Source organism: Furipterus horrens, unplaced genomic scaffold (assembly GCF_987537825.1).
Source record: "Furipterus horrens unplaced genomic scaffold, mFurHor1.1.pri manual_scaffold_10, whole genome shotgun sequence".
NCBI classification, from domain to species: Eukaryota; Metazoa; Chordata; class Mammalia; order Chiroptera; family Furipteridae; genus Furipterus; species Furipterus horrens.
The window spans coordinates 17,753,142-17,776,792 of NW_028327180.1; the positions used below are offsets into that span (position 1 = coordinate 17,753,142).

A 23,651-nucleotide genomic window follows, 5' to 3' on the forward strand; every position below is an offset into this window, starting at 1 on the left:
TCTAACAAACAAGTGAGATACTGAGAAAACCAAAGTAAAAAATGACTAAAAGGTAAGCTCAGAAAAAGAACAGGCTGAAATATCTTCAAAATAAAAAAATTTTAAAAATCTTTGCTTATAGCTTATAACAGGCAGAGCAACATAGTGAAGAGGTGGGAAAAAAAAAGCTTCTATAAATAGCATATATACATTATATAATATACTCCTATAATATTTTGACGCATTACAGATGTTATTAGCATACATAATTATCTTATCTATAAATAGCTTATACTAATCTTGAGACTGATATAATATGGAAACTCAGAAGTCAGGAAAACTTGGCTAGAAAGTTTCAGAGTTACTCTCATTCTGCACACCAGGTATAAGAGAAACAGGAATAGAGAACTGTAACACCTTCAGAGAGACAGAACTGAAAGTGTTACACACAAATCTGGAATGCGGAGAGAAATACTAAGGCAGCATGGCTATGTTAGAAAGAATTGGGCTCTTATTCCATTGCTGCCACAAGATGGGAGCTGGCGGCTTTCCTAAATTCTTTGAGCCTCTATTTCTTCACCTCTAAAACTGTTAGTAAAAACTAACATGCACAATTGCTGTGAGGATTAAGGTGGTACAAAGTTTCTACCTAACATGGAAACAGTCAGAGGTGTTTACAGGGCTTTACTTTGAGGAAGCAAAAGAAAGAAGAACCCCAAGTGATTTCCTAAGATGTACTTACTGCAGCGCTCTTTCCTGGAAAGTTGAAGAAGGCATCGGGACCATACTTCTGAGGCACATGCTTTAACACGGACAGCAACTTCCCAGCATGTGGAGGCTATGAAAATAATCAATTCATTAACTATATCATTCACCCTAAAACAAAAATACCTATTTTTCATATAGTCATACTTTGATACATCCAAGAACCAAATAATGCTATAAGCTAAAAAGTATAAAGTAACCAGAGAAAGGTTATTTTCAATTATCTTTAAAAAATAAGCAACATTCTATGCCTTTTTTTAATGCTCTAAGAAAGATGAGGTGTTCAGTAAATATGAGCCAGTATCATTTGACACTTGAAACTTCTCCACACTGAAGCAAAAATGATCTCCTAACCTTAGAAAGTAAATCAACCTACCACCTATCCCTCTTTAAACCACTTTTTCCACAGATAAATAATGCTTACTGTGTTCTACCTTTAAGGGCACTTTAGAAGTAAAATATTATTATAACCTTATAACCACACTAGGAATTATTGACCCACTTTATGAAGAAGGAATCTGAGGCAGAGGAATGTGTCCAAGGTCACACAGGATGGGATCAGAACTCAATCTGACTCAAGAGTCCGTGCTTTTAACCACTACATTTTCACCTTTATATTATCTCTTTCCTGTAGCTTTCTATTGCCTTTAAAGACCAAAACCCCAAACATGACCTGCAAGATACTTTATCTACAATACCTCCACCTGCCTCATTAGCCTCATTTTGCATCTCCATCTCCCCCTCCACTCCATCCACAAAGCCTCCTCTGTCTCCTTTCCTTCCCATAACAGGGCCTGAGCACAAGCTATTCCTTGTGCTAAAAAATGTCCTCACTAGGCCTATTGCCCTTCCCTGTAACTAAACAAATCTCACCCATCCTTCAGAGCTCATCTTGGTGCTCACTTCCTCGGGGCAGTCTTCCCTGACCTGAGACCGGATCACATCGCCCTATCATACTTCATTCTACAATATGCCTCTAATATAGAGCATGTATTATAAAAGTTGTAACATTACATTCATTTAATTAATGCTTCTTTGACCCACAATCTCCTCCAATGCATTAAACAACCAACAGCTAAAATGAAACTCATTTACATTTATAAGGAAAAGCAAAGGACAATCATATATACAATATCATTTTAATCATTTTACCGGGAAGTAAGATAAAGTGTAGTACTGTCCCCTTTGTTAAAAGTTCAAAACCATGTTAAACTACAAGTGAAATCACTGGCTTCCCTTCATCTTACTTGGTAGCTGCTCTAAGTTATTACTAACTGTCCAAAAGAGTGGAAAGCTGCACTTTTAAGTGATCAAGAAATTTTCAGTTAACCACATTGCTTATTATAAATGTGTAATAACAAGTAACAACAATCACACTGATTTTTAAAATAAACTCCAAAGTGAAATTACAAAAAATAGCTGCATCTAAAGTAAAAACAGAGTGTTATATCACTTCTGTCTAGAGAAATCATTCCTCAAAATTCCCTTTTCTATAAACCAATCAACAACAACAACCACACACACACACACAAAAAAAAAAAAGACAGAGATAGGGACTTCCCTCCACATACAGTGCTGAGACATTGTGTACTAGGAAAGCCCTTCAGAACATAATTTAGTGTTCTTGTTACAATAACTTTTTTAAATGTTCGTGCCCATTGATACACTATTTTTCTATGTAAAAACACTGATGCAGAACTATTAAGTTATGCTACATATTCCCAAAGATTAAAAGGAAAACACGAACATGATGAGGTAAAATGAAAGATATTAAAAAGAGCCAAATTTACAGAAATAAAAAGTATCTGAAACCTAAAATTTACAGAACTTTTTTAATCTAATTTTTAATGGATGGCATAAACACAGTACAGAAGATAAATTCTTTTAAAAGTACAGCAATAAAGCAATCTAAAGTGAAGGATAAAGAGAAAAGGATTGAAAAAACAACTGAACAGATCTCAGTGACTGTGGGACGCTCTCAAGAGGGTTACATGTAATTGAAGTACCGGAAGGAGGGGGTGAAGGGGCAAAAAAACTTGCGTAAATAATGACCAAAATATTTCCAAATTTGATGACAATTATATTAAAAAACCAGATTCAAAAACTTTAACAAGGATAAACACAAGATAAACCATGTAAGGAAACAAAAATTACTGATAATCAGTGACAAAATTTTAAAAGTAGCCAGAGAACTAGAGCTTGATACAAACAAGGTGAAGAGTGTAACCATTTTAACACAGTAAGTTAATGCAGAGCACAAATTTAAATATACTTAAACAGAGCTAGATTAAGGATTAGCTGGCTGAGTAGTTGCTGTGGACGATCTCTAACAGGGACTAAAATAAGCCTGGAAATGCAACAAAAAAGGAAAAGATATTTGCCTGCATTCCTCAACGGAATAAATAAGTCAAAGAAAGAAACAGTTCTGATAATGCAGCTGGAGTTCAACATAAGTGGACCATCACTACCACCCAATGTAATGGACCGCTAAATTGCATCTAAGGAGGGGGACCCAATTACCTGCAGAGCTTCTGTTCACTGTATGGGTTGTTTTCATTTAAATAACCTACTCATTCACATTAAGGGCCACAGGTAAACTACTCAGATCAACAGAAAGAGAAGCTGGGTGCTTCTACCTAAAACTTTTATTCTTCTGTCCTTACCCTTTTCCTCAAAAAAGGCTGAATGTATAGTGAAGAATAACGATTTGAAGAAGGATCAAATTACTGCCTTGAACACCCAGTTCTCTTAGTCCACACGTTTGTCAGGTCATGGCAAAAGTATCTGTTTAAACCTAAATGCTACTTTAGTTGAGCTCTTCCCCTCAATTTGACATCTGACCCCTCTGTATACATTCAAATACCAAAGAGTATTTAGGAGATTTTTTTACCCATTGTCCTTTATCTCCTTGAAGTTTACTGAAGAATAGCTTTAGTTCTCGAACTGTCAAATTATAGCTAGCCAGCACTCCCAACATGTCAACTAAAAGATCTGGAAACAAAAAAAACAACAAAATAATTAAGCTACTTATATTTCTTTAAGGATGAAAATACATTGTGCTTATAAGTTCAGATACTAAAGTTCCTGGTACATGTTAGAAGCTCAAATATTTCTTAAATAAATATTACTAAATAAGAAAAATACAGTATTTAAGATTCAAACTTTATTTCTTCACATCCACTGCTCTACAAAAAAATTCATACCTGCTATCATATTGTCGACTTGTTCAATTTTACCAAGCACTTTTTCAACGAGGCCTACTTCTGTGCAGACTTGAAGATTTCTAATGCTTTTCTTCAGAACGGCTGTAAACATGCTCCAAACTTCTGCTTGGCAAGTAATGTCACATTTTTCTAGTAAGTCCACCATGCATATGATACTCTCACCTTCTTGGATAATGAAATTCATTTCCAAATCAAACTGGCCTCCTACCAACTTCCAAAAAAAGAAAATTACAAGCATTAGTACTTCTTCATTCAATATAACTAGATCATGCTCCTAAGCTTTAGATTGGCAATAATTATCTGTACACATTCTTCTCTACCCCCTATAATATTTCAAGGGTCTTTATTAAAAAAAAAAAAAAAGCTCTAAAAATCTCAATGAAATCTTCTAGTTTAGATATCACAAAGTTAAGCAAGACTTAGAATATAGAAATGGAAGTATTTTTCAACAAAATCAAATATAGAACGTTTTAGGTAAATCACTACCTACTGCCCTGATATGAATAAAGATCTAACTTAGCTCTACAATGGCTTCTAATTCAGTATTTCATTTATGAATATAAACTCTGTGAACTACTAACAGCAACCTAGAAGTCCTTTGTTACCTATTTAAGATATAAGTTCACAGCGAAAGTGAAAAATCTGAAAATGGCTCGGAGCAAACATAAAACTTAGAATTTATATTTGTCAAATTCCTGGTTTACTATACCTATGCATTTTGATCCCTCTCCTTTCCTGTGAATAATCAGGATAACTTAAACATAATCAGTCACATACCCAAAGCCAGTAACCAAGGAAACATATTCCATTGATATGACTATGAGAAAATCCATCCAGAGAAAGCTGTACCAACCTATCCTCATTTTGCCAACCCATCCAAGCAGCCTCCCGCAGAGGGCTTTTAAATTTTAACAAATCCCAACTGTTTAAAAGAATTAAAATGCTTTTACGATTACCTTTGCAGAACTACCCTTTTAAACTAGATTTTTAAAAGATCACCTATACTCTTGTCCTTCTGAACACTTTTTAGTTTTTCATTATGCATTCCTAAACCCAAAAGGTGCGCAAGAATTAGGAGAAAGTCAACTTGACAAAACAAAATCCAACAGCATATAAAACAGTGACAGACATAACCACATAGAGTTTACTCCAGAAAAGCAAGGAAGGTTCAGAATTAGGAAGTCAATTAAAACTCCTTGCAGCCAGGGAGCAACATGTGTCCCAGGTTCTGCCAAAGCAACACCCCGGCGTGAGAAAGAGAAACCAGAAAAATGAACAACATAAGGCGGTGTCTGCATGCAGGGAGATAAGAATTGCTGGCAAGCATAGTGGTAAAGGCATTTGGTTCTTCTAGGAAAGCTCTGGCAGAGATGTCCGGGTACAATTCTTGCATCATCAGTAACAAGCAGCAATGAGGAGATGACAGCTGGGTTTCTGCTGGAAGAGTCCGTCCCTTGGTGTGACTGGGCCAATTCTCCCAGCTACATGGTCCTGGTTATGTGATTCCCTAGTCCACCAAACTTCTGTAAGCTACATAAGAACTCTAACACTGACTTGTTTTGTTTTGTTTTGTAAATGTAATTTGCTTGTTTTGTCTCTTTTTTGTTCTGAAATAATTTCAAAGGTTCAAAAAGTTGCAAAATAGTATGTTTCCTGTATAACCTTTATTTACCCAGCTTGCCCTAATGGGCATATATTATATAATCATAGTACCATCAATAAAACCAGGAAATAAATGTTGATACAAGATCATTAACAAATCTACAGATATTACTCAGTGTTGCCACCAGTCACACTAATGTCCTTCTTCTGATCCGGGATCCGCATCCTTGGTCTTCACCAAACTGGGCCAGCTGCACAGGCATTCCTGACTACATGACTGCGAACTGTAAAGGCTTATGTGCCAGGTATTTTATGGACTGTCTTCCAATCTGAATGTTTCCTTCATGTTTAAATTCAGGTTATACATTTTTTGTTAAAAAGAAAAAAGAAAATAACCAGAAGTGATGTGTATCCTTCTCAGTGTATCACAGCTTGGATCAACCTGTTCAAGGTAGTGTCTATCAGATTTTTTCCACTTTAAAGTTACTATCTTTCATTTTAAAAATTTTAAGGATCTTGTGGAGAATCCTTTCAGACTATACAAATATTTTGTTTCTTATCATACTTTTAAGAATCTGCTAATGGATCTTACCTGCAATTGTTATTAGTGTGGCGTTGCTAAATGGTGATTTTATATTTCCATCATACTTCCTCCATTTATTAATAGAAAAAGAATTTTTAATAATAAAATACATCAATCACACCTGAAAAACTAGCATCATGCACAAACAGAAAAAATGGACTAATTCTCATGAAAGTTAGAAACAAGACTATAGTACCGTCACTATCACCGAATACTATTCTAGAGATACAGGAGTCACATTTAGTCAAAAGACAGCAATGTGTATATATACATGAGTGGAGGGGTTAAAATTACAATTATTTTTGGATGATACAATCTATATGTGGAAAAACAGAGCTTCAACTGAAAAATCACTATAAATTAAAAAAGTATTTGTTAATAGAACTACTGATACAGTTAACAATATGAATCAATCTCAAAAGATGTATCTGTAGAACATTTAAATGATGATTTAGAGATAAACACTTCACTTTAGCATTTTTTGAATAGAAAATAGAAGAAACAATCCCCAAAAGAAAACGCTGTTCAGCAAAGGTGTGGGTAACTACATAATGGAATATAACACAGCCATTGAAAAGGATGATGCAGCTCCAGCTGACGTGTAAAGATCTCTAAAATACATTAAGAAAATCAAAGTGGAAAAGCGTGAATAGTAGGCTCTGGACATAGCATACACACATAAAGACATATACCTAAGAACTGTACACTAGAAACTAAATAGTAATGGTCTCTGAAAAGATAACTTTGGGGGAAGAGGGCAAAGAGAGATTTTAGTATATACACTTCAGGACATCCCCCACACAGATCTAGACTGATCAAAACCTAGTTGCAACTAACTAACTTAAGAGACCTTATCTTCACTTTAATATTACTTACATCAATCTTTCATTTTGATCTGTGTTTATTACTATCAGTAACCACCCTTCCAAGAAGCTATAGAATTAATTTTTAAAAGTAATTTCAAAAAAACACCCAAATATTTCACCAGCTTTTAAATTGAGTTTATATTGTGAACGCAGTACCCAGACAGGTGTTTTAAATATTCCTCCAATGCTTTAAATATTATAAAATATGCCTTTCAAGGAGAAAATTGATGGCAGAAATTGCTACATACAAATGTGTGGCATATTTGATATACTATATGTATGCATAGCCATTATACCTAAAAAACATACACAGGGTCTAGAGTATGTCATGTTAACCCTTTCTAATAGTTATTTGAAACTGATCAACCTTCAAAACACAAATTTGTTTCCAATGACAGGGATCATAATCTAAGTCCAGGCATTGGCTACTTATTATGTGCGCTGTAGTAATGGCTCTGCACTACAAAATGTAATCTTCCCAAATGTCACAGTAAGTTATGAATATCTGAGCATCCTAATGCACTTTACTAGCCATGAAATGTGAAAATGTAATCTTATTACCTTTTTTATGGTTGTATTTTTTTTGAATAATGTAGCCTGAAAACTGATGTATAGTCTTTTTCTGCATTTTAGCATGATTTGATCTCCTTTGCTACATAGAACATTTTTCAAAACTCTCTATTTCAACATGTTTTAGTCTTGGCCTGAACTTCATAAACAATTTTAATAGCAACCTTCAGGGTGGCATGCCATGCCTTCTCTAGGTTACAGTTTACTGTAAAAGACTATAGAAATTTTATAGCATATTATATATTCTTTAAGTAAGAATTAAAATAAACCTTCACAAGTTTTGTATTAAAACTTAAATTGGGCATGATGATTATTTTCTTTTCAAGGTTTATATTAATAAAGTGATTTAAGCTGAAATTAGTGATTAAACTTGTCATCTGTCTTTTCAGAAAACCAAGAAACACATATAAACCAAAAATAATATTCTCTTCAAAAGATTTATGAAACTGAAAAGACTGCAAACATAGAAAATTCTAATACTTCAAAGCGAAGCAATATTTTCCCTGGAAACTTGCTAAATTTTTCCTCAAAGATGTGATAGGAATTATGTATAACAGAAAAACTGGAAAAAATACTGTAACAGCTTATGCTTCTAACTAGATAACTCTCCAACTCTTGTGACAAATCACTTTTTACTCTGGATCGGTCCACTCATTTTGTGAAATGAAGAGTGAGCTTCTTTTATTTACCTGCATTCTTCAAAAATGTAATTACTTTTTTAAAGTGCCAATCTCAAGGTATCCAATTTATCCCAATGAATCCATTCCTAAGTGAAAGTGACCCTATACATGTCTGCAGTCACTAGAAGCTTATCCACAGGAAAAAGCTGAGGAAAAATTACAACGCTGCAGCATGGACTATAATGACTCCCAACTGACATTTTCTTCTTCTTCCATAATAATGAAGAATTCCTAATTTGGTACATGGGTTCAGGCAAAAGATTTCACTTCCCAGCTTTCCTTCAAGTTTCCAGCCATGTGACCAAGCTCTAACCAAGGAAGACAGCAACATGTGCAACTTCTGGATATAACTCTTCCCCCCGTCCCCACAAATTTTATTTATTTATTTTTAGAGAGAGGGGAAGGGAAGGAGAAAGAAAGGGAAAGAAATATCAGTGTGTGGCCACCTCTGGCACACCCCCAGCTGCGGACCTGGCCCACAACCCAGGCATGTGCCCTGACTAAACTGAACCAGCGACCCTTTTGTTCACAGGTCTACACTCAGCCCACTGAGCCACAGCCGCGAGGGCTCCGGGTGTTAACTCTTAAAAGGGAGGTAACATGACTTCTCTTTGAAACTTTCCTTCTTCTGCTTGCATAAGATGTTGAAATAACAGCAAAAGTCAGAGTAGCCATCTAGGAATATATGCTACAACTTTTCTGTTGAAGATAACAGGGCAGAATGATCTATGGATTCTGATCATTATAGAACTGTCTCAGTGGCCCTGGACTATTTAACTACCCAAACTTTCACCTGAAGAACAAATACACTTCTACCTTGTTTAAGGCACTGTCATTTGGGGTCTCTCTATCACATCAGCTTAAAACCAATAGCCACACTAATATACATGCTAATGATATTAGCTGAATTTTCTCAGAAATTGAAAATATATATATAAACATAACTTTCTCAAGTGGCATTTCCCCATTCCCACCTCTCATATAGCAGGTGTTAACTCCCCAACAGTGTCTACCTTGACCTACTTTTAAGAGATGTGGTCTGCCCTCATAAGCTTAGAAACAGAAGTAGCTCAATCCTGAATTATACACAACTTAATTTTTAGACTCCACATGTCTTATTATTGCAGAGATTCACTGTATATAAATAATAAATAAAATACAGAACAGTAAGTGATTAAATGTTATAATTTCATTAGTGTACATATCTTTTAATATCATCCCTAACATAAAACAAAATGCAACAGGACTAGACAGGTACCAGTACAGAAGAAAGAACGCTCGGTATGTTGGTGGTAACATAACCATCAGCCTTTACTTTAATATCAACCCTTTACTGAGACAGTTGGCAAAAATATCTCACTCCTCAATCAACATCAGTTGAAAGAGAAGTTATTTAGGCTTACAAATGTGCCATTCAGTGACCACAGAGCAATGTACTACAATACTTAACAGTGCCAAGAAAAATATTCTCTGAATTAGAATGTGAAATGTAAAACAATTTGCCAAAATGTTCAATAATAAAATTTCAATAAGAATTAAAATTTAATAAAAATTTGCACATCTTCTTTTATCTCAGAAGTTCCTTCTAAGATAGTAATATTTGGTTTCATCTCATAAGGGTTTTCTAAACAGCCAAAGTTCTATTTTATATACAATGCCCCTAATATAAACACATTTATGCATATGTATGACAATATTTCTACAGAAAATACCTGAAGAATATGCACCAGATTATTTGCAATGGTTCTCTTGAAAGATAAATCAGAAGAAATATCTTGGTTGCAACATCTTCCCTAAGGAGTGAGGGGGGTCCCAGCCCCACACCAGGCCCTCCAGCCCAGGGTTCCAGTGTCAGGAAGAGAAGTTCCCATAACTTCTGGCTGTAAAAATCAGTGGGGATTGTGGCTGAGGGAGACAAAGGGCTTCTGAAGTCCCAGGCAGTTTCTCTTAGAAGGTCCATAGACAGACTTACTCCAACTCCCTCCCTCCCTCAATTCCCAGTCAGGGCACATGTCTGAGTTGCAGGCCAGGTCCCTGGCTGGGGACATGCAAAAGTCAACCAATCATTGTTTCTCTCACACATCAATGTTTTTCTCCCTCTCTGTCCCCATCCCTTCCCCTCTCTCTAAAAATAAATAAATATTTTTTTTTAAAGATGAACTCAAAGAGGCCCATACCATGACACATTATAATTAAAATGCAAAAGATTAAAGACAATGAATCTTAAAAGCAGCAGGAGAAACGTAGTTAGTTGCCTACAGAGGAGCTCCCACAAGACTGATTTCTCAACAGAAACTTTGCAGGCAAGAAGGAATTAGCAATGAAGTTAAAAATACAGTACTATTAAAAAAAAATACAGTACTATTTATAATTGATACCAAAAACAATAAAATGATGATTAGAGAAATAAAAGAGGTCTAAATAACTGTAGAGATATACTGTATTCATAGTACAGATGTCAGTTTTCCCAAAATTGATCATTTAAATTTAACACAATTCCTATCCTAATCTCAGCAAGATTTTTGCAGACATACAAAGAAGCAAAGGAGCTAGCATAGCAAAAGCATCTTGAAAAATAAAGTGAGAAGAATTAGTCTACCCAATTTCAAGATTTATATTGCTACAATAATCAACACTACAAGGTATTGCCAGAGGAACAGACACTTAAACCAACAAAACACAACACAGAAGTAGACCCATACAAATAAGCCCAGCTGAGTTCTGACAGAGGCATAAAAGCAATTCAATGGAAAATTCAACAAATGGTGCTAGAGCAATTATATATCCACAGATCAGCAATTTTCAACAGGTGTGCCTAAGAATTTTTAAACATGCAATACCTGACTATTTAGTCAAGGGCACTGACCTTCTTCCCCTTAAGGTTGTCAAATTTAAAAAATTATAACACAACAACAGCTGTCTGGTGTGAATGCCCTGTCATGAACCATAAATATATTAAGTCATATAACAGAGTTGATTTTATTGGTCATGTCACATAATTAGGGTACGTCTTATTGGTTAATTCTTGGTACCAGAAATCCTCATATATAAGTATAGGCACCGTTTTTAAAGTCACTTTGGACCAAAAAGGGTAGGTACTCTTATAATCCTTTTGATAAATTAATCAAAATTATACCTATTTTTTATCAGGTTCAAATATTTTTTTTCAGTGTACTACAAAATTTTAATAATTACCTTATGCTTGCCACGAGATGAAAAAGGTTGAAAATCGCTGTGATAGATGAACAATGAACCCTTATCTAAGTATCATAACCTACACAAAAATAAACTCAATACAAATCACAGACTTAAATGAAAAAGACATAAAACTTTTAAGAAAAACACATAGAAAAAAATCTTCAGGATTTAGGCTTTGGCAAAGAGCGTTCTTAGACTTGACATCATAAGCAAGACTGATACAAGGAAAAACTGGTAAATTGAACCTTATCAATATTTTTTAATTTGCTCTCCAAAAGATCTTGTTCAAGAGGATAAAGTGACAAGCTACAGTCCTCTAGAAAAAGGTATTTGCAAAGCACATGTCTGACAAAGAAAAATAACTAAAATAAAGAAGTCTAAAAATCCAACAGAAAAAGAAATAAATAAATCCAATTATAGAACAAAAAAATCCAATGGTCAAGAGACAAGAACAAACATTTCACAAAAGAGGCTGTATGGATGACAAATAAGTACGTGAAAAGCTGTTCAACGTCATTAGCCATTACAGAAATGCGAATTAAAACTGCAATGAGAAATCATCACACATCTATCAGAAAGAATGGCTAAAAGAAAAGTGACTCCACCAACCGCTAGCAAGGATGCGGGAGACAATCGCTCCTGCTGCTAGCAGGAATGTAAGATGACACAGTCACTCTGGAAAACAGCTTGGCAGTGCTTTAAAACAACTAAATATGCAACTAGTATATGATCTAGCATATGCACTTCTGGCATTTTTCCCAGAGAAATGAAAACTTTTGTTCACACAAAAACCTGTACACAGATGTTTACAGCAGCTTTATTCATCATGGCTAAAAAGTGGAAACAACTCAGCTGTCCAACAAGTAAATGGTTAAATTAACTGGGGTATTCATACCACAGAATACAACTCAACAATAATAAGGAACAAACTATTGATACACACAACAATCTAGATGACTCTCCAGAGAATTGTGCCAAAACAAAACAAAACGAATGGTCATATAGCCTATGATTCCATTTATATAAAGCTCTTGAACTGGCAAAATTATTGACCTGGATCACCTACTGGAGGCTGCCAGGGTAAAACGGAGGTGCAGGAGGAGGAAAGTAGATATGAATATAAAAGGTCAACAGCAGGGGTCCTCACATGACGAAAATGTTCCGTGTCTTGATGGTATCGATGTCAATATTGTACTATAGTTTGTGGCATTTTCCTACTGAGAGAAACTGAGAAAAGGGTGCAAGGGATCTCTTCATTAGTTCTTACAACTGCATGTGAATCTACAATTATCTCAAAAGAAAAAGTTTAATTTAAAAAAATAAGTAACTGATGTGAGTTGTGGCTTTTTTCACAGACTTAATTGTTCTGCAGAGTATCTCCCACTGAAAAGAAAACTACATTAACCTAGGTGAATCTCTCCTTGTCAGGAAATAAAAGCCAAATTAAAGGGCAAGGAAACCCTCCTGAGCACAATTTCTGAGCCATCTAAAGACACAGAAGTCTCAGTTTCTTTAACTCTCCCTCCTTTCCCACTCAAGCCAGGAAGGAAGAAAATGCAGGTATATTTAATCATTTGCCCTATACCTAAAAAAAAGGTTTGCCATATAATATACCAAAAAAATAATTAAGCTTATATTGATATCACATAGTTTACCTATATATCCTATTGACTCATATCAAATCCTTGCATTATAAAATAAATATGCAAATTTAAACCTTCAAACAGGAAATGAAATTTTCTAAATCCATTACATAACTCCAGATTCATGTGTGCACTGAAGGCTAATAAATCATTTAAACCTTCATACACAGAACCTTTTTAAATTTGCATTTATCTACAGTAAATACTGCCATGTTCTTTAATAGCTTGCTAGTTCAATCTAGCAAACCAATGATTTATAGCAATGACATATTTTAAAAATCAGAAATCTGTCACTGTGTGACAACCAGTCAGAAGTCCACTGAACTTACATTACTCTGAATCAAAACATCGTAGGATATGAAAGGGATAGCAAAATGTCATGCATGCCATAATCGAATCAATTACTACAGTATTTGAGTTTGATTATATGTTTACATATAACTGTTTATAGAATCACATATACTTTAAAAACCCTTATTACTTTCACAACCTAGATCTATTATGTTATCATTCCCTCAATGCTTCCAAACTATGTTAAAATACATTGTTAAATTTCACAGGTTATTATTTGAAAACTCCACAAATCCTATTTTGAGAAACTGCAAAATTTAGAATATATCAAAGAGAGCTCTGTATTACTAACTTTTCTCTACAAAAGATAGACTTTTAGATCCTTATAATAATTCCATACCAATATTCTTTATTTCATACCAATATACTTATGTAAGCAGATTTACCAGATACGAAAAAGAAACTGTATTACCCACAGGAATAAACGGGAAGCCACCTGAATGTCCGCTGTAACAGCCATCTGCACTCACTCTTCCTCTAAGCCTCTGTTCCTCTAAGCCCTAGCGTTCTTCAGGCAGTCAAGTCACAGTTCCTCACACCCAGGCTACGGAGGACACACTCAGGCCCGGCACATGCTGGTCAAAGTGATTAATCCAGGGCTGGAAATGGAACCTAAATCAGGTCAATACAAGTCATCACCAAGATTGTTTTTCTTAATTGGGAGGGGAAAAGCCTTCTTTTGGCCTTTTTTGGCCTTTTGGGTAAAGCTGAAATGGTATGCAAATCAGTAGCTTACAGCAGACATCTCCCCTGGCATGTGGGCAGGAAACGATCTCTGGCATAAACGGGGAAAGACTATTCTGGCAGCATCCGCTCCCTCTTCCAGCACTGGGTTCCAGAGCGCCCTACTTCTCACATTTGCAGTCAACAACCTGGCCGAGTCCTGTGGACCAATCGCTCCTCCTCATACTTAGGCTAATTTGATATAAGTTCTGTCTCTTGCAACCAAAGAAGTCCAGACTAATTTCAAAAATAGGGAATTAGCTGAATTGGGGCACATACGTACAACTGTACACAATGCAGCCATTTTTTAAAAGGAAGTTTTTCATTTTGATTCATACGTCTCTATCAACAGTTTAACTGTATTAGATTTTTATTTAAAATAATTTAATAAAATTATTTTTATTAAAAATGTTACACCCCTATACTACCTGAATAAAACTTATATACTGACTTTCATCAATTCTTAAAAAGCCTCAAAAATCAGATGTGTCTTACAATAAATGGCATCATAAATTCAAGTTGGCAGATTGAATAAAATAGTGTCAAAGGTACACCTGAAACGTATATACCAGTAATTTAATTGACCAATGTCACCCCAATAAATTCAATTAAAAAGTTGAAAAGGCAACATAGTATTCTAACCAAAATAAAGGAGAAACAAAAATAATTTAAATGTTTTTCAACACATAAATCTTTATAAATGACCACCTACATAAAGAATCTTTATGAATGTATGTGCCAGCAGAACAATTAAAAAAGGAGGGAAAAAAAGATGTGTATTGGATATTCATATATTGTTGTATTCAAACTAGATATGATTCTTAATTCTTGTTAAAGTTTCAAATAAAACCAAGTTTGAACAGAAAATCAATTAGGAAACACTAAACCTGACCTATACTTTAGAGAAAATGAACCTGACAGACACAGAACATTCCATCCAACAGCAGCAGAATACACATTATTCTTAAGCACATGCAGAATACTCTAAGGTCATCAAATAAGTCTTAAAAATTTTAACAAGTCTAAAATTATATCAAGTTATCTTTTCCAGTCAATCAATAATAGGTGGAAAAGCAGAAAATTAACAAATATGTTGGAATTGTGCAACATACTCCTAAACCACCAATAAATTAAAGAAAAAAGGGAACTGTAAAATATATAGACAAAAATGGAAACACAACATTCCAAAATTTAAAGAATGAAGCTAAAGCAGTTTTAAAACATAAGGTTACAGTGCTAAATACCTACATTAAAAAAACAAATATCTCTAATATACAGCCTAACTCTATACCTCAAGGAACCAGAAAAAGCCCAAATTTAAAAAAAAGAACTAAAGACGAGAGGAGAAAGAAATGCAATGGAGGCTAGAAAGGCAAAAGAAAAAAAGATCAATGAAACTGAGAGCTAATTTTTTTTAAAGATAATATTGACAAAGCTTTAGCCTAAGAAAAAAATGAGAAGACTCAAATAAATAAAATCATAAATCAAAGAAAAGATATTACAATTGGTTCAACAAAAACACAAGAATCCTAAGAGAATACAATGAACACAAATCACATAAACCAGAAGAAGTAGATCAGTTCATAGAAACATACAACCCACAAAGACTGAATCATGAAGATGCAGATAATCTGAACAGACCAATAAAAAGTAAGGAATTTTCAGTCATCAAAAATCCCTCAACAAACACAAGTCCAGGACTAAATGGCTTCATTAGTAAATTCTACCAAACATTTAATGAAAAAATTAATAGCAGTCCTTCTCAAACTCTTCCAAAAATTGAAATGGGGAACATTTCCAAAATCGTTCATGAGGCCACCATTATCAAAGTCAGACAAGGACACTACAAGAAAAGAAAAGTACAGGCCAGTATCTTTGATGAATAGAAACATAAAAATCCTCAACAAAGTACTAGCAAACTGAATTCAACAGCACAGAGAAAGGATTATACATCATGATTCGTTGGGCTTTACACTAGAGATGCGAAGATGGTTCAACATATACAAATCAATAAATGTAATACAGTAACAAAATGAATAAAAATCATACAATCATCTAAACACAGAAAAAAGCATCTGACAAAACTCAACATTCTCTCATGATAAAAACTCTACGAAGTAGGTACAGAAAGGAAGGCACACCTCAACACAGTAAAAGCCATACATTTAAAGCTCATCGCTAAGTCATAGCCAATGGTGAAAAGCTTTTCCTTTAAGATAAGGAACAAGACTAGGGTGTCCACTCTCATCATTCTTATTCAACATAGTACTGGAAGGCGGAGCCAAAGCAATTAGGCAGACAAGGCGATTAAAGACACCCAAACTGGAAAGGAAGAAACAAAATTATCTGTTTTCGAATGACAAGATTTACAGGTAATCCTATACACTCTCCCCCCAAAACTATTAACACAAATAAATGAATTCATTAAAGTTGCAGGATATAAAAATCAACATACAAAAAATTAGTTGCATTTTTTATACATTGACAACAATCTATCTGAAAAAGACATTAAGAGATATAAGTCCCTGCCTAATAATCCCAGCAGGTCGGAGCTTGTTGGAGATCAGCTCAGGGTCTGCCTGACTGGCCGTCATCCATTAAAATTTTTTGCTTGCTTTGAAAAAAAAAAAAAAAGACATTAAGAAAATTCCACTTACAATAGCAAAAAGAAAATAACTGGAACAAATTTAACCAAGAAGGTTAAGGATTTGTATAGAGGAAAATTATTAAACATGGGTTAAAAAGTCAAAAATTAAAATAAATGAAAATATATCTCATATTTATATTTCAGACAATCAATATTATTAAAATACCCAATCTACCCAAAGCAATCTATCAAAATTGCATGGGCATTTTTCACAGAAATTGAAAAAACAATCCTACAATTAAAATGGAACCACAAAAATAAAACAAGCAATTTTAAGAAGGAAGAACAAAGCTAGAGGCATAACACTTCCTGACTCCACACTTCATTACAAAATACAGTACATACTGTAATCAAAACAGTATGCAACTAGCATGAAAATAAATAGACCAATGGAACAGAATAGCGTGCCCACAAATAAATCCTTGCATATACAGTCAACTGATCTTCAACCAAGGCGCCAAAAATTCACAATGAATAAAGGATAGCCTCTTCAACAAATGGTGTGGAGAAAACTAGATATTACATGCTGAAACTGGACCCATATCTCACACCATACACAAAAATAAACTCCAAATGGACTTGAACAGTAAGACCCGAAAAAACCTAGGGGAAAAGCACCCCCTGAAACACTAATTCCAAAGAATATATGCACCCCTATGTTCTTTGCAGCACTATTTACAGCAAGATTTGGAAGCAGCCCAAGTGTCCATCAGAAGAGGAGTAGATAAAAAAAGCTGTGCACATTTACACAATGGGCACTACTCATCCGTAAAAAAGAAGGAAATCTTATCCTCTGTGACGGCATGAACGGACCTGGAGTTTATGCTAAGTGAAGTAAGCCAGTCAGAGAAAGACAAGTACTATATGAGCTCACTCATCTGTGGAATCTAATGAACAAAATAAACTAGCAAAATAGAAACAGACTCAGAGAACAGACTGGTAGCTGTCAGAGGGGAAGAGGGGGTGGAGTGTGGGGCTGGGTGAAAAAGGTGAAGGGAGTAAGCAACAACAACAACAAAAGGTTATACAGACAGAGACAACAGCATGATGGTTACCAGAGGGGAAGGGCACAGGGGGAGGTAGAAGAGGATACAGGTGGGTAAACTGTGATGGAAGGAGAGCTGGTTTGAGGTACTGAACACACGTACAGTATACAGAAGACGTATTACAGAATTGTACACCTGAAACCTATAGTTTATTAACTAATGTCACCCCAATAAATTCCATTTTAAAAAAGCTCCTTGACATTGGTCTTGGCAATAATATTTTGGATTTGACATCAAAAGCAGAGGCAACAAAAGTGAAAATAAACAAGTGGGACTACATCACCTAAAAAGTTTTGCACAACAAGGGTAACAATCAACGAAATGAAAGGGCAACCTACAGAAAGGGAGAAAATATATGCGAACCATGTATTGGATATGAAATTTCCAAAATATTGATATATAAGACACTCCTATAACTCAATAGCAAAAACAATCTGATTAAATAATAGGATAAAGGCTTGAAAAGACACTTCTCCAAAGAGGATATGCAAATGGTCATCAGTTATAGGAAAAGATGCTCAAGTCATTAACCATTAGGGAAATGTGAATGAAAATCACAAAGAGATATCACTTCACACCTATGAGAATACTACTGTCCAAAAAGAAAAAAGGAGCAAGTATTGGCAAGGATGTGAAAAACCTGGAACCCTGTACACTGTGGATGGAACTACAAAATAGTTCAGCCACTGCGGAAAATATGGAAATTTCTCACAAATTAAAAATAGCCCTGACCAGTGTGGCCCAGATGGTTGGGCACTGTTCTGCAAAGCAATGGGTCGCTGGTTTGATTCCCAGTCAGGGCATGTGCCTGGGTTGTGGGTTTGGTCCCTGATCCAGGGCATATGAGAGGCAACGAATCGATGTTTCTCTCTCACAGCAATGTTTCTCTCCTTCTCTTTCTCCCTCCCTTTCCCTCTCTAAAAAAATGTTTAATTAAAAATAGATCATATGACTTACCAATCTAACTTATGAGTATTTATCCAAAAGAACTGAAATCAGACTCAAGAAGAGATAGAGCAGTCCCCCTTGTTCACGGGGTACGTTCTATGCCACCCATGGATGCCTGAAACTACAGACTGTACCAAACCCTGTATATGCTTTTTCCTATACAAACCCATGAAGAAGTTTTTTCCTATACAAACCTATGAAAAAGTTTAATTTATGAATTAGGCACAGTAAGAGATTAACAACAATAATAATAAAGTTAAACAATTATAACAATATACTGTAATAAAAGAATGTGGTTTCTCTCAAAATATCTTATTGTACTGTAGTCACCCTTTCTCTCCTTGTGATGAAGTGAGATGATACAATGCCTACAAGGTGAGATGAAGCGAGGTGAATGACAGGCACTGTGACGCAGCTTTAGGCTACTCTACGGGTTACTTGAACACTAGCGCTGGAATACCCCAACAGTTCATCTGATAACCAAGATGGCTAACAACAGACAGGTAGAGCATACAACATGAATGTGCTGGACAAAGGCACGATACACATCCCAGGTGGGATGGCACAAGATTTCATCACACTACTCAGAATGGCATGCAATTTAACACTTGTATACTGCTTATTTCTGGAACTTCCCATTTAATATTTACAGAACCCAGTTGACCACAGGTAAGTGAAACCATGGAAAGCAATACTAAGAATAACAGGAGATTACTGTATTAGCACACCAATGTTCATTTCAGTGTTATTCAAATAGCCAAGATGTGGAAACAATCTAAACGTCCACCAGAAGACAAGGAGATAAAGAAATGTGGTATATAAACACAATGGAATATAATTCAACCTTCAAAAGAAGGCAATCCTGTAATATCTGCAGCATGAAGGCAACTTGAAGACACTATGCTAAGTGAAATAACTCGGTCACAGAAAGACAAATACTGTATGATTCCACTTATATGAAGTATCTAAAATAGCCAAAGTCATAAAGAGAGAACAATAGTTGCCAAGGACGAGGGGGAGGAAGAAATGGGTAGTTGCTAATGAATAGGTTTAAAGTTCAATTATGCAAGGTATGTTCTAGAGATCTGCTATACAACATTGTGCCTATAGTTAATAATAGTGTACTTTACACTGAAAAAATGATGAAGGTAGATCTCATGTTAAGTGTTCTTATCATGATAAAATAGAATTTAAAAATAAGAAATAAAAATGAAAAATAACCATATGTGAGTTGAACATTAAAATATTCCTGAGACCACTTTTTCAAATTTTGCACATGTAAACTTGAAAATATACATTTAAAAAGAGGTGAGGAATAAAAGAATAAAAAGAGGTGATGTGCAAATGTTTTATATTTGTTTATAAAAACCTAAGGAAAATTCAAAGAATATATAAGACGCTAACAGTTATTTTTCAGGTTTTCTTTAGCAGTAACTGAAGTGATTTTGGGTGGGAGATGATTTGGCAGGGATAAGGTGTGCTGAAAACAAGGGAGAGGTGGGAGCTGTATCATTATATTCATCTTTATTTTCAAACTGCTAATGTATTACCTATATAAAATATTAAACAAAGACAAAAATGTCACATATTTGAAGCCCAGAAAACTCTGAAAAGATACCATTCCAAAGATCACTAACACTGGATCAGATACTACAGCCAACAAACATGTTAGTATCAATAAATATGGTCTTTAACACATGACCCATCTTTATTTTCTGTTTCATCTGAGTATTACGTGCAGTGTTTTGTCCCCAAAGAATGGGAAAAGCAATGCGGAGACTGTCGTAAGACAGGTCATGAGGGAGAATTTAATAAATCGGCTCTTACAAAATAAATGCATTAAAAGTAAAACATCCTAGTGGTATTTTTGTAGCTCATCCTCAGAAGCGCTAAGCCTTTCCTTGTTCTTATGTTGATATTTCAGTCTTAATTGTTCAAACTGGCTCACCAGCAAATCAAGATTCTTCTATAGTTTAAAACAATATAAAACCAGGGAGGTAAACAGTGCTAGAAGTTGAAGTATTTAGCAGTGGTAACAGGTTTTCCCAGAAAAGCACATTAAAGCCAAAGAACCTGTATTTCCCAAAACATCTATTACTGTGTGTTGTCTATCAGCATAAACAAATGGAGGTACAAAGAATAGGGTTAAAATGAGACAGCTTTGGTAAGAATTAATATTTAAATGACTCCCGCAGTATCTTTCCATCAGAAATCCCAGGCTGAGGCCAGAGACAAGCTCATGGCCTTGAAATCTAAACAAGTTAGAAACATAAGCCTTTACCTAGCTCCTATTAGTTATTTGAGATCTACAATTCACTTAGTAAAACTGAAATATCAACTACATTAGAATTTTTAGGAAAAGCATAATTTAATTTGGATGAATCGAATTTAAAATCAATAATATACTAAGTACATAAAATTTTGTTCATGTAAAAATAATTCCAATTAGTTAAGAATATCATGTAATCACCATCATATCAAGCTTCCCAAGAGCATTTTAACCGCATATAACCCAGCTACAAAAATTATCATGGCTCTTTGCTACCTACAGGATAAATTTCCAGTCACTTGGCCTACCTCACAAAAAGCCTCACCTCCCATCTTGTTTCCATGCAATCTTACTCATCCATCCAATTATACCAAGAAGAAGCTTTAAAATTCTACCTCCTTGCCTTTGTTCTCTTTTCCTAAAATTCAAAATTTAACCTCAATTCTCTTTTCTACAAAGAAGACATATTTCCACATAACACCAAAAAGGAAGTAATGCTTCCCCACTCTGAATTATTAAACCTTTGTGTATTGGCAAGGCATACACCTGCCTTGGACTGTTAGTTATCTTTACATGACTCTTGTCTACATCAGACTATAAACTCCTAAGAGGCAAAATTTAGAAGGCTCTATTGTACACATGCACTAGGCCTCATTTTCAAAAATTTTAACAATCTCCTGAGGTTGGTACTATTAGTCCCATTTTACAAATACAAAAACTAGAGCAGAAAGACTGTATAGCTTGCCCAAACTCACAAACCTAAGGAGTGACAGTTGGGAGTCAAAACGAAGTCTACCTGATTCTGATGCCATGCAAGATACCTTCTCTCTCTCTCTCTCTCTCTCTCTCTCTCTCTCTCTCTCTCTCTCACTCACACACACACACACACACACACACACACACACATACACTATTGATATTACAAATCTCTATAGCATACAGCATATTTTCAAAGAGTACTAACTTCACACATCTTTGTAGCAACCCTTAAAAGTGATGTGTTAACTATAGTTCCTACCACCTTTCTCAGGGAAGCATCACTTTCATATTCCCTTCTTCTGTCTTTTGGGGAACTCCTTCCTTACGTCATGTAGCCCTTGTGGAACAGGCAATCAAGGCGCTCAGTTTCACAGAGCGGCATGAGACACAGGCTAGGCAGTCAGAGTACCACATACCATCAGAGAGAATGATTATTTCTACGGTAGCGCTGCGACGTAAGTCAGGCCAATGAGAGTATTTCAGGGGTGAGCCTCTTCATGCTGTTGTCTCTGAACAAGCCTTTCTCCCTCCCCCAGGCTATATTCACTTTTCCCAACTCAATACAAAACAAACTTGATAAAGGTTCAATAACTGCAAAAGGAATAGTTGGCACAAGGGTAACGATCCAGTAATACACGCAGTTCCTCATGTTTTACTAAAATCTATATGCAAAAAGTTAAGTCAGAGAACTAGTAGAATGCTTTGTTTAGAGTACCTAGAAAATGCCATTCTCTTTCTAGTCATAAGAAGTACTGACATTTATTTAGCAAATCCCACAGCAGGTAAAAAATTAAGAGCTCTAAACTCCGTCTATTTTACAATTGTTACTGGCTTGACACAAAAAGGAAAGGGGATTTACATGTTAAAAAACAGAGATGCAATCTGAAGTTTATGTTAAAGAAAAGCAAAATTGAGATGCATGTAAGATAGCATTCATTTGAAGACTTTTAGCAAATCAATGATTTTTATGTTAGCCAACAACCAGATTAGGGAAGAAACATATTGGGTTGGCCAAAAAGTCTGTTTGGTTTTCTCTGTAATATGGCTGTACTAGCACTTAGTTGTCTTCAACTTCATTCAAAACAATTTTGTTAGACTGTATTGTGACAGCCATCACAGCAGCATGCATTTAAAAAAAAAAACATCAAAACTGGTGAATTTCTGTTTAGTCGTTTTAATACTGAAGATGGAAAAAATACTCAACTTTTCTGGCATATTATGCTTTGTTATTTCAAGAAAGGTAAAAACCCAACTGAAATGCAATAAAAGATCTGTGCAGTGTATGGAGAAGGTGCTGTGCCTGAGTGAACATGTCAAGAGTGGTTTGTGAAGTTTCTTGGTACTACTGACATTTTGGCCAAATACTTCGTTGTTGTGGGGCTGTTTTATGCATTGGAAGATGTTTAGCAGCACCCCTGGCCTCTACCCACTAGAAGCCAATAGCGGGAGACAGCCAACATACTCAAAATATCCAGATCAATAAAGTTATTGGTGAAAATGAAAAATATATCTTTTATTTTATGGAAAGAACCATACAGACTTTTTGGCCCACTCAATATAAATGTGATTAGATTAAGAAGAACAACAGACAGATTTTACATCATGCTGGCATAATGTACCTGCTAACCATTATAACTACTAAGGGAACAATTAGAAGTTTACAGCATAATGTATTTCTAGATTCTCTTATAAGCAGATTACAAAAATATCAATATTACAAAACTGAAACAAATGAGCACCATCTCATGGGCATTTGAAGTAATATGTATGGAACCAATCTTTGCAATAGCTTTTAAAA

At 35.1% G+C, this 23,651-nt stretch overlaps 1 protein-coding gene across 1 annotated transcript in view; it reads right to left on the reverse strand.

The window, feature by feature from the left end:
• The window catches only part of LRBA (LPS responsive beige-like anchor protein), a 530,437-nt gene that overhangs the window by 479,068 nt on the left and 27,718 nt on the right, over positions 1 to 23,651 (reverse strand). The window contains exons 3-5 of the mRNA XM_090287960.1: positions 3,948 to 4,179; positions 3,635 to 3,735; positions 722 to 817 (exon numbers count right to left, since the gene is read on the reverse strand). Of these exons, the coding sequence (XP_090144086.1) occupies positions 722 to 817; positions 3,635 to 3,735; positions 3,948 to 4,179 (429 nt within the window). The remainder of the gene's footprint in view (positions 1 to 721; positions 818 to 3,634; positions 3,736 to 3,947; positions 4,180 to 23,651) is intronic.